The sequence below is a fragment of the Rhincodon typus genome, unplaced genomic scaffold (assembly GCF_021869965.1).
Source record: "Rhincodon typus isolate 14 unplaced genomic scaffold, sRhiTyp1.1 hic_rhity00002094, whole genome shotgun sequence".
Classification (NCBI taxonomy): Eukaryota; Metazoa; Chordata; class Chondrichthyes; order Orectolobiformes; family Rhincodontidae; genus Rhincodon; species Rhincodon typus.
In genome coordinates, this window is record NW_025967732.1 from 1 (window position 1) to 12,971 (window position 12,971).

At 36.9% G+C, this 12,971-nt stretch overlaps 1 protein-coding gene across 1 annotated transcript in view; it reads right to left on the reverse strand.

Moving 5' to 3' along the window:
- Nucleotides 1–55: 55 nt before the first annotated feature.
- The window catches only part of LOC109935366 (ATP-dependent RNA helicase DHX8-like), a gene marked incomplete at its 3' end in the record, with an annotated part of 24,708 nt that continues 11,792 nt past the window's right edge, over nucleotides 56–12,971 (reverse strand). The window contains exons 8-17 of the mRNA XM_048592949.1: nucleotides 12,449–12,536; nucleotides 11,331–11,428; nucleotides 10,447–10,594; nucleotides 9,553–9,734; nucleotides 7,057–7,251; nucleotides 5,652–5,837; nucleotides 4,878–5,088; nucleotides 3,986–4,167; nucleotides 1,556–1,696; nucleotides 56–211 (exon numbers count right to left, since the gene is read on the reverse strand). Of these exons, the coding sequence (XP_048448906.1) occupies nucleotides 56–211; nucleotides 1,556–1,696; nucleotides 3,986–4,167; nucleotides 4,878–5,088; nucleotides 5,652–5,837; nucleotides 7,057–7,251; nucleotides 9,553–9,734; nucleotides 10,447–10,594; nucleotides 11,331–11,428; nucleotides 12,449–12,536 (1,587 nt within the window). The remainder of the gene's footprint in view (nucleotides 212–1,555; nucleotides 1,697–3,985; nucleotides 4,168–4,877; nucleotides 5,089–5,651; nucleotides 5,838–7,056; nucleotides 7,252–9,552; nucleotides 9,735–10,446; nucleotides 10,595–11,330; nucleotides 11,429–12,448; nucleotides 12,537–12,971) is intronic.

Consider the following 12,971-nt stretch of genomic DNA (forward strand, 5'->3'; position numbering starts at 1 on the left):
ATCCAGAGTATTTAACAACAGGTGAAGATGTAACTGCAACCGATATTTAATTTACCTTGAGTGAAAGTACTGTACTAGCAAGATTAGTTCTTTGAATTTCAGGAACATTTGTGGTCAACATTTCATCCCTATAGGCACGTTCAGTGTAGAGTCGATAACATTTCCCAGGTCCCGTCCTTCCTGCACGACCAGCACGCTGCTTAGCTTGAGCCTGTGGGCAACAGACAGAATTGAAACCTTAGAAGAGGGAGTATTTAAAATTAAATGTTAAAATTGCAAACAATACTTAGCAGTAGGTGAGAGCATTACAATTTAAGATATTTTTCCTCCTCTCCCCTGTTACTCTTCCCATGTCATGAAAAATTATCAGTTTTGAGCAATAATTATTAAAATCAAAACTGTTAGGACAGCACGGTGGCACAGCAGCTTGCGCTGCTGCCTCACAGCACCAGGGACTCAGGTTAAATTCCAGCCTTGGGTGACTGTGTGTGTGGAGTTTGCACATTCTCTCCATGGGCTTCTGTCGGGTGCTCCAGTTTCCTTCCACAGTTCAAAGATGTGCAGGTTAGGTGAATTGGCCACGCTAAATTGCCCTGTAGTGTCCAGGGATGGGCAGGCTAGGTGGGTTACTTATAGTAAATGTGAGTTATGGGGAATCTGTGTGGCATTCTCTACAGAGGGTCAGTGCAGACTTGATAGAATCCCTACAGTGCAGATGGAGGCTATAATTCTATGTTTCTGACTTTCCCTGTTGACTGATGCAAACATGAATAAGATAGCAAAAAGTAAAAGAACATTTGATGAAAAGAAAAAGTTATTCCGCCAAAAGTTCATCCCTCTGGGATTTTTTAATTTAGCAAAAATGGGATTCTGAATGCCATTAGTACCATGGTAATACCAGATGAAGTGTAGCGAGGACAGAATGGAGTTCAATTAAAATATCCCTGCAGTCAAACAACTTCTATCAAGGCTGACACAGAATAATTACTATTTGGGATTTGTTCCAAAAACAGTGGCTGATAGAAGATTACATCACAGCAAAACATCACTAACAGGAGAGGACAAAAGAGAACAGACCAGGGAGAAACATAAGAAAACTATAATACTGGTGGAATAAAAGTTGGCTTTTTAAATCTGGGATACAGTAGATGGATGGCACAGTCCATGGAGAGGGCTAAATGACATCCAGCCTATGTCTGTTAATCAAATGCATGATGTTGGCTTTATTTATAACATGCAATGAATGAAAACAACTAACAATAAATTGAATATACAGTACCTCAAATCCAGCACCCTTGGAATGGACGCCACATCAGATTTTGGACATTTCTGGGTCTTTCGGTACAAACGCACCTGGCACACAGGATAGTGTGTTGTACAAAGGACTAAAGGCTAGTAACTAGTCTGGAGCCACCCCATGCAGCCAAATTATTCGGATGAATTGTATGTTTAAAATTGTACTCAACACTGAACCAAAAAGCATCCAGATTTTGAACAGCCAGATTTGAGGTACTCTACCTGTACTCTTAAAACATAATAATAAAAAAAAAATTACCTGTGAAATTGGAGTCACCACTAGCTGGTCAATGCCCGTCTTTGAGTTATAGACTTTCTGCTTAACAAACCCAGGATCCACAACATAGTAGATGCCATCAATAGTCAGTGATGTTTCAGCAATATTGGTAGCAATTACAACCTAAACATTTAAAAAAAAAAGTAGTTACAGGTGAAAAAAGTTTAATCAAACACATTGAATAAATGGTTCTAATGGCTCAATCGTAGCGTTAATGGACTGAGAGGACTAGGTTCAAGTTCCAACTGCTCCATACGTGTGTAATAAGGGGCTCCTAAAGGGCAAGAAAGCATCTCAAAGCACTTTACATTGAAAAGATAAACTGTGCAGACACTGAATGGGCAGCAGAAGGGAATTAGCAATAGAAAGGGAGCTGGGGCGGTGACTGTTGATGGCATTATTGACAAGAAGCTTTTAAGAAAAATTGTGAAAGCAGAAAGGGAAATGGTGAGGAGGGGGGAATCAAGGGAATAGCAGTTGTACATCCAAGCAGGCACATATGTCGGAGTAAAGGGAAACAGGTAAAAAGATGGTAAGCAAGCACTGCATGACAGAGACAAAGTCTTGAGATGAAGAAATGGGCCAATGTTCTAGTAATTTTACTCAATAGCTAACTGAGTAAATATTCCCTCCGTGAGTAATTGCACTATTGATTAATGCAGACGAGGAGAACCCATTGCATCTGTGCAAAGTTAGCTTTACTTCTGTAAAATGATGATAGAAGGAATACATGGATTGGACGGGAAAAAAATAGAAATAGCTAGATTTGTAATCCTGATTACTATTCACCCACTACTGGAAAGCCTGACGATTGCAAATTTGAAGAGATGGAAGGATCTGGCTATAATGATCTAGTCTGTCAGTGCTCACTGTTCAGACTCATTCAAACAATAGACATAATGGAAAGGTATTTGCTTGCTTCTGCTAATGCAAAATTAACAAATAAATACATTAATAATTGGAGAAGACTTAATTGGCTGGTGGGAGTGAGGGAAGAGAGGATAATGATGTAGAAAACAACCTCAGTTCAGTGGTAGCATGTTTGTCTCAGAAGGCTGTGGATCCCTGCACCACATCCGAGACTTGAACCCTGATCAAAGCTGACAATTCAACTCTCTGGCACCTGACCCTCTAGGTCCAAAAATACCCACATGCTGAAGTTCCTCGTTAAAGTTACTGGTTAATGATCAGGAACTCTGATTTACACTATTTCCTATTCCGCAAATCCTAGAACATGGAGATATTTCTTGGCCATTATTTGTCTCCCATGCAAGGATAGTTCTAGATAACCTTTCCACAAACACGTTTTAATTCTATGATGCATTGGTTTCAGTTATTTTGTAATTTATGCAGTAACAAGTTGTGGTTAATACTGTACTCATTTACCAATACTGGTACATTTGTTGGTAAATCAGTAAATAAAGAAATTATTTAGAAAAACATGCATTTGTATTTCTCTTGCTATCCTTAGTAGTACAAAATGCTTAATGTCACTGTTATAGCATAAGCAATTGTGGCAGTCAGTTTATGCCCAGCAAGGTAGTCAAAGATCAAATATTCTGTTTATGTTATGCTGCTTCAGAGATAAGCTTTGACTAGAACACTGGGACGATTTAAATAATTCTGCACTGGGCATATTATTTCACAAATGAAATGGTAAACCAAAGTTCCATTTGGCTATTCAGTGAGTGTACAAGATCCCATAACATGATCCCAAAGTGCAGGGGAATTTCAAACCCCATCCAATCCACAGCTCACCATGCCCTCCCAGTCTCAGGTCACATAACAAGCAGCCATTTGAACAAAATAATGAAGGGCAATTAATACCTGTGAAATTGTAACCCTTGCACCCCCACCCTAAACAACAACAAAGACAATGATTCAGACTTTACTTTTAGTTCTAGTTTAAATATATTCTTAAACCCACCCAAATAGCTTCAAGTTAAATGAAACAAACAGTAGAAAATGCATTAGGTTATACAAGTTAAATGCTTACTATATATTCAATCCTAAATACATTAATGAATGTTAAAGGGAACACTGATTGGCATATAGCTACATGATCCTTGTATATTATTAAAAATATTCAGTAGTATGTTTAAATGTAGCTATCAATAGAGTTATGTTAGGAAAGGATTTTTATTTGAAAAAGAGTGATGACAGCTTTATATCATGCAAGCAAGAAATCTACTGAAGTTCCACATATACTTGTTTTTTTGACTAGAGAACATGTAAAAGTGTCAAAGACAAGACAGTGGCCAATGATTTAGCTCAAATTTTACTGAAGGAATTGACCACCCAAATTCAGATCATTTTGTTTTAGTTCTAGTTTAAAATATACTCGTAATGCTACCAAAAGACATTAAATGAAACTAAATTTCCTGCCTAACAGTAGTGAGCATGTCGTTTTACCTTTCTGCTACCAGGAGGGGCTGGATCAAAAATTCTGGTTTGCATCTCACTTGGCAAAGCAGAATATACAGGCAGAATAATCAATTCTGGCACATCTGGTCCCATGGATTTCATTCGTTCATACAGAATCTCGCATGCAGTGTCAATTTCTTCCTGACCAGTTAGGAAAACGAGGATGTCACCTAAATTGAAAATAATTTTAAGTTTTAAAACTGCATTGAAATTTTCATAGGCATAGCAAGTCTAAGTCTTGGAGGAAAAAAATGTTTACAAACCACAGGATAAATGAATTAAGTATAAAGCTTCAATATTAAATAAATGAAGAAATGAGACATTAAAAGTGAAGAATTAAAATTTTACACATGTAAAAGTTACTTGCAGTGTTGGGAATATTGTTTGGAAATAATTCAGACAACTCACTGTTAATAATTTTCTCATGCTTGAAAATAAGTCCTATGTTTACCTGGTGTGTTTCATAGATAACTATCCGTCAAATAAACCAACATCACACCCTTCCATGTTTCTGAATGGCACATCTCCCAGTGAGATACTGGTGTAACAATATTTCTGTAGGAGCAAGGCAACTCAGACAGCACACTCCTGATTTCACTGCTTTATTGCAGATGTTGGTGTAAGTTGCTGTCTAATATGCCTAACACCATCATTGTTAATTTTTGCCATTAAACTTGAGCAAATATCAAGTAGTTTTGTCTTGCGATTATAAATAAGTAAATTTAATCAGGATGTTTGTAACACAAAACCTTTACTCAAACTACTGGAAGATTAATGACAATGCAGATCAAAAACACTTTCTGTATAAAAAATAAAACTCTCTTATGAGAATGATAAGTCTAAAGTATGATAGTCTTTGGAGTACTTCAATGAGAAATACCTGGTGGTTCTGTTAAATGAATCTGCATCACTGTAATCAAACTAGCATCCAGATAATCAGTCTCAGGTTCTTTGGTATAAAGCACTTCCACAGGGTATGTTCGGCCAGGAATCGTGAAGATAGGTGCCTCATAGAAATACTGAGAGAATTTAACTGCATCCAGTGTGGCTGATGTTACAATCAATTTCATATCAGGACGTTTTTTAACAGTCTATGAAGAAAAAAGTAAACAAATGAGTCAAAATGGTGAAAATCTTTCTCCACTGCACTAAGTAGATATATTTAACAGACAGCAGGGACAGGAGCCAACTCTGCTAACGATAAAAAGCAGTGCTTCCACTAGGAAAAACATTAAAATATTTCTTTTTACAGTACAAGTAATACTGATCCAATGCATTTTTTTTAGTTAAGCAAAGTTGAATTGAGAAAATGCTGAACTATTAAATCCTTGTACATTAGAAATAGACAACTGACTGAATTCAAGATTGTAATCTAATCAAGGTTGAGAGGAGGATCATAAAATCAAACTTCATTCTCAGAATTTAGAATGTCATCTGAATCTCTTGATCAGATTAGTTAAATAAGTCACTTCTGCTTGTTATTGTTCTACAAGTCACATTCTAAATATCGTCCTTCGTGTCCAGTATTCAGAATAAAATACCATAAGCCGGCAAATTGATTCAACATGCGGCCAGTTCAAACTGAGATTTTTAATATGCCATGCTCAACATTTTAGTGTCAGTGCAACAGAGAAAATATTCAAAGACAGCTTACCTTTTTCAGAAGTCCAAACAGAACATCAGTGTGAATGGTCCTCTCATGGGCCTCATCCAACATGATGATTGCATACGGAGACAGGTCAGGATCTATGAGGCACTCTCTCAGCAACATACCATCAGTCATATACTTTATCACAGTCTCTGGACTGGTGCAATCTTCAAATCGAATGGTGTAACCAACCTACAATATGCAATAAAAAAGTGAAAAAGATTGCTCTCGCACAATTCTAGTTTCAAACCTGCTATCACCAATTAGTCCTTTCACAGAGTTTAAAGTCATATATAAAGTTACAAAACACACCACAGTCAAACACATATAAATTGAAGAACAAAACAGAAAAATGTTGGGTTGAAAACGATTGTAAGGAAAAATCTCTCAGCAATCTGATCTATACCATTAATGCAGCACACTGTTCGTAAACTCAATAATGTCACAATGCATTGTGTTGGGTGGGTGGCCAACTATTTGGGGAAACGCATGACTGGTAAGTGGTATCTTATTGTCAACTGAACCTCCCTATTTTGCTAGAACTTTACAATGTATTGTAGATAAATGGTAATGGACATAATTACTCTGTGATGTTATCATCGGAAAGCTTTTGAATAGTTTAGTCTTCGTGAGCTGTGCACATCATTGGCCAGCAGGGGCTGTTGTATTTAATACATTCCCATAGATTTATACAAATCTTAAGCTGTAGATTCTAAAACAGTCAGATTTATAATGCATCATCCAATGATCTAACAATGCTAATGAAATGGGACATCCCTAATTTCAAACCACCCAAGTTCAAACCTAGAGAAACTAGCTATAAAAGGGAAACAAAAAGATTCATTTGGGTATCATGGGCTGGGTTTTTCACAGCACAATCCTATTATTAAGAGAGGGTTTCAAATGTAAGTTTGAATTTTATCTCAAGTAAAAAAATGTCTAGTAGACAATACATGGCCTCCAGGGGTAAGAGAAGGTCTTATGGCTCAGTTAGTGATGCACTTGCATTTGAGCCAGAACCTCTGACTTCAGAGTCAATACAGTGTGAAGGTGGAGGAACACAGCAGGTCAGGTAGCATGAGGAGCAGGACAGTCGATGTTTCAGGTCGGGACCCTTCAAAGATCAAACATGGTCTTAAAAATAATTTATTATGACATGCTGTTACTTAACCTCACAAAATAAATCTGTCAGCATGAACAGAACAATATGAAAACTTTTAAAATGGTTCTTAAATGCGTACACCAGCATTAACATGAACAAAAGAATGTACACAAATACTATTCCACCATTTAATCTGAAGTACGATCATTCATTTTCAGCAGCTCACTGTTGAGCCAGCCTCACGAGTCAATTGTCAAAAAACATATACAGTGGAAAGTTAGTACAAAGTAGGCAGCTATTTCAGCTTACCTCTTGACCTAAACAGCATCCATACTCTTCTGACACTCTCTTAGCAACTGACATTGCAGCTACACGTCTTGGTTGCGTGCACCCAATTTTTCCCCGGGTTGTGTACCCTGCCTCTGCCAAGTACTGGGTGATTTGTGTAGTTTTACCAGAACCAGTTTCCCCAATGACAATCAGGACTTGGTTGTCATGAACAGCCTAAAGAAAGGAAATCATTTCATTACTGGAAAATAACTTACAAAATGGAAAGAACATTCAGGTTTTGTTCAATTTCTAATAAATTGATTTCACTTTTGAAAAACGTACACTAGAATCAAAACAAATAAATTTATTTTAAAAAACGTGTGGAATATTACCAGAAACTGTGTTGCATAATATACCCGTAGGCAATTCGTTTGATATAGGATCCCTGCTAATTACTATGTAAGTCTGAATAGACAATGCCCACTTAAAACTAGTATATTGACTTCGAAGAGAAAATTACTATCAACAACACTAATATTCTGTGGTATCTCTGCTGCAAGGATTTAACCAGTTCCAATGAAAGGTCATTGGCCTGAAATGCTGATTATGTTTATTTCTGCCTGGACTGTTAAGCATTTTCAGTGTTTTCTGTTCTTATCATAAGAATTAAATGCAATAGTTTTAAAATCGTATCAGGAACTAGTATGAACACGACCACCTCTATCTCCAAGTCATACTAAATATATAACTGATTGTTACTTCTTCATGCAGATGTATTCTTAAAACAGCTGAAGAACAAAACTGATTACATAGTCTAAATGATAAACTTTTCTTTGAAATATTTCAATCAAGTTTCCCTTTTGGATTTCAATTGTTGGCAACAGTATTTTAAACTTAGTTTCCAAGGTATCAAGTTTATAAAGCACCACGAGTTTGAATAGTTCAGGAGTTCTACTTCACAACTGAAACATTTTCAGAACAGAACTTTTGCAGGTGTTACTGAATGAAAATGTCAGGTTCCACAATAAATTTGATCCATGTACTCATAAAATTCTGTACCATATTTGAACAAAGGAACATTAACTAGTGCTCAAACTGCACATTTGCAACTTGTTATCAATATCAAGTACTAAGTATGTCAAAAGCCATTATCATAGCAACACTATCTATTACTGCTCAAGTCAAAAAGCACTGAGAGATTAAAGCTGCTGTATCTTGTGCTTTAAGCCTATACTGTTACACACACATAGAGATAGTACTTTTGTTTGTTGCAGACTGTAGATGTCTGCACATACTGTGTATCAGAGCTGCTTGGCCCTCATCACGTACTAAGGCTCTTCAACTCCTTAATTTACATCTGTGCATAATAGGTTATCAATTATAGCTCTCAAATGTAATATCTACAAGCTCTTTCTTCACATGCTCATTCTAGCGTCTTCTTTCTTACTGATGTCTGTCATCTGATCAATTATATCATGATATAATTGATTAGATCTCAATTTGCCACAAAATACTATAATATAGTGAATACAATGTTCTAGGCTGCCAGGCCCTACAACGTACTGCTATAAATTAAAGTAACTTTTTGTCAGTACAGACTCGATGGGCTGAAGGACCTCACCTGTACTGTATGATTCTATAATTAACACGATGCAGCGAGAGAATACCAATTACAAGTTCATAACCAGGATAATTCACATGGCACTCCCCAGTATCAGGAGAGGATAGTTACACTCACAGTTGTGCCAAATAGCAGAATAAGTAGCTGAGTAGCAACAGAATGTCTCCTGTCTTCTCAGCTAAGCAACTGCATCTAGACAGTATTTAAATACTTCAAAAACAAGAAGTGGGATAGGTAAACAAGAAACACATACAGACAGACCAATGGTTAAAATACACTGAATTGGCAAAATTAAAGTGATCTAACTCAAATGCACTGATATTTCTGACCTTCTTTCAGTGGACTATATCGTCAATATCTAACTGTCGTATTTTAAATTGGTTAGGGATTTAAACAATACATGATACATATTTTAATGGATTTAAGACAGTGGTGCTCACTGCATGTCAAAGCTTTACATGGTACAGGGTAGAGAGGAGATATAACATTACGTAATGATCATAGCCTGCAATAATGGCAACTGTGGAATGGTTCACATATAGAATTTCCTTGGTAATGCCCGAGGTCAACTATAAATGTTAGAAAATATAATGAAAGAGAAACTTGTGCAAAAACAAATCTTCAGAATATGGTCAAAAAGATTAGCACAGTACGAAGGAAAACCGGAAGTGAGGCAATCCATCTCAACGGACCCCAGAGTTTAAAAATGAGGCAGGAAAACACACCGAAGCTTCATCAGAGGCTGCACTGAGGATGTTACCCAGAATGGTAACGAAATGTCTGCGAAACAAGAAACCAGCTCGGCGAGCCAACCAACCTCAACAACCTCAACACCCACAACCCGAGCTACAAATCTACTCCAAAACCTTAGAGATTAGCACATTGATGTATTAATTTAATACAGTTTCTCATACCTGTACCAGCTGCTCCTTAAGTCGGTAGATGGGTAGGCTCTCTCTCTGCTCAAGAATAGACATTTGGGTTTTACGACCATAAGATGCCTTGTTTCCACCAAAAGCATGCTTCTTCCACTCAGGTATGTCTTGGGGCATCATTCCTATGCCCCTCATGTTTGCTGCAATCTGTCGGCCATCAACTAGAAAAGAAAGCCACATGAGTTTTGGACTGCATCTTTCAGGTGCTTTCTGCAATTGGTGCAATAAAATTGAAAATGCATTACTCTCAGTAATACCTGATTTTAGGTTAGGAGGGGTGAACTAAAAGGTACAGTGATTGTAACCCTTCCTTCCACATTAAAGATCAGAATTTAGATCCAGTCAGACTAATATACTGGAACTCGTCGCAGTTTGAAGGCTGTGGTGGTCTAATATGAAAATAGTTCAGCCAATTTTACTTGGGCCACTGCACAAAACTGCCATTATTTTGAGAAAACTGATCACCTTGTTTGGAAATAAGGCGGCTGATGTGAAAAGCATGGCATTTAAGTAATGGAAAGGGGTGTTCAGATCTTAAGCACATTATTAGGATCAAGCATTAGAGCTTTACTGTGTGTCTATCACTGCTCTATCAGATTTGAATGTTTAAGGCTGACTGGATGCCAAAATAGAAAAAGGATGTAATTCTTTGCCAATAACATTGAAAACCAAGAAGTTCACAGAAAAAAAGTGAAAATAAGAAGACAATACTTTAAATAATTCAAGTCATTACCAACTTCAAATCAGAAAAGCTTTAAAATATTACATTACCAGTTGCTGAAAAACACAATCAGCAGAAACAAACTATTTATAATCAATACCTTTCCTTTCCCATCCTCAGCACAAAGAAAATACTTTATGCCATTAACGTACCATCAGGTAGTGGATCAACCCAGTGTTTATTGAGTCCCATTGGGATTGAGTCCATTTCTGCCTCTCGCTGTGCTTGCTTCATCTCCCGCCTTTCTTTAGCCAAAGCGCTTTGCATCATGGCAGCCTGGGATAGTGAGCCATCAGGGTTCTAAAATTAAGCATGAACCAATATATTAAAAGTCTGAGAGAACGTTTTGAAAGCACAGCATCAAATAACTAGGTATTGAAACTTTTTAAGGTCTTCATTTAGAACAACAGCTAATCCAGCACATATGTCTCAGGAAACAGTAATGGTCTCACTCTCTAACTGTCTCACTAAATTTTGATATAAACAGTTATTTGGTAGACTAAACAAAGTCCATCTGCCTGGTTTAAAATTTAAATAAAGCCTGACAGTTAACAGTCAACCAGTATTAATGGGTACAATCTACATAACAACACCTCTACAAATCGCAGTCCACTTCCCAACCAATCAGCACTCTCCTTTCATGCAGTAAAAATGTTGGCTTTTTTCTTTGAACTGGTATTATGGCAATTTGTCCTAACAAGATGAAAAGTTTCAACAAGGTGCCTTTTTTCAGCAATACTCAAGATTCTGATTTAATGTACATGTCTTCAAAATTCAAAGGAGCTCAAAGTTTCAGGTGCCATTACACATTCCACAACAAGCAAACAAGATATTGCCTTTAGCAAATAATCAGAATGAGTAATGTATATCAAAGATAAACTAAGGATTAATTTTTAATTTTGGAAATTAACATTCCTATTAAAATCAAGTAGCAAACACACCACATAGAACGCAAATACAAAGTATAACTCACTAATTCAGCATAGAAAGAAACCAAAGCAGCAAACAATCTGAATTCATTAACTGATTCTCATACCTTTACTATTTTAACAGGACTCATGTCCATGCTCTGCTTTGTATGTCCCCTGAGGAACGGAGGCTCTTCTTCCACTAGCTCTATCTCAAGGTCCTCATCTGTAGGATAGTCGACAAATCAATCAACTCTTATAAATCTATGCAAAATATTACTGAATTTTCCATATTTGACTTTTTACTGCTAAACTTTATAAATTGTCTATCCTGAAACAATCCACAATAGTGCAACATAGAAAAATACACAAGAATGCCAGAAGTTTTTTTTTGGTAATTCAGCAAGTGCCTAGATTCTGAACTGCACAGATAGACAGGACGGTTCAATTGTGGCTTCCAAAGAGGAACTGGTAATTGTCTGAAGAGAAAAAAAAAAGCAAGCTATGGGGTAAAGACAGGAGCAAGGAACTAACTGAGTTGCTCCTACAGTAAGAACCACCTGTACACGAATGTGTAGGAAAAAGGCTGTGATTTTTACCAAGTCAATACAGCATCTTATTGCCATTGGAATCAAACATGTGTTTTGCTTTCTCCCTTCACATGTTTCATTATCCACTTTCACATAGCTTAACTGAGATGTGTGAAGATGCAATAAACCATTTTATAAGAGTCAAACGGATCTGTTTTGGCTTATTGTAATACACCGTGGACAGCTTTATGTATATTGAAGTGTTCAATGCCATTGAATGACTTAAAAACCATTTTTTCTCCAAGAACTTAAAGGAAAGCACAAATATTATTGGCAGTTTTCATACTAATGAAAAATTATTAACATAATTAACATGAGCTTATACAGTACCCAGAACATAATGAAACATCCCAAGACCATTCACAGAAACATTACCAAACAAAATCTGACATGGAGCATCAGGAATTATCAAGACAGGTTAACTACAGGATTAGGTTTATTTGAAACATCTTATAGAAGAGAGATAAAGGAACAGAAAGGATCAGACCAGGAATTCCAGAGCTTACGGGCTGGCAGCCCTAGTTACAGCTGCCAGTGGAGAAACAATGTAAACCTCAGCATGAAGCAAACAAACATGTAAATGTGATTTAGATGTCAACATAATGTTTTTATGCAAGGTGTCGGTAGAAACACAAAATGCAAGAGATGAGCCATACCTTCTTCATCATCAACTTTAGGAAGGATGCCCGTTTCTTCATCAAAGTCAGGATACTCTTCTTTTGAAATAACATTAGCTGCAATCATCTGAAATTTTAATCATATGTACATAGAGAGGTAACTCTATTTACTTTCCAAATGTTCTTAAAGCATAACCAACTCATCGATTCTAATGCATGCGATGAATCAGTGCCACCAAGTGGCATAAAGAAATCATTACTACAGGAATTTCATCACTTCTTTGTTACTGTAACACAATCTTTGAAATAACACTCAAGTACTAGTTTTGGAAAATTATATTAATGAATCTTCAGCTCATATCATGCTTAACATTGGCAGCTGAGAGGCAGAATAGAGAACTATGGAGATCTGGGAGGCAAACAAAACAATGCACAAATCAAAGATAGTAGGAACTGCAGATGCTGGAGAATCTGAGATAACAAGGTGTAGAGCTGAATGAACACAGCAGGCCAAGCAGCATCAGAGGAGCAGGAAAGCTGACGTTTCGGGCCTAGACCGAAA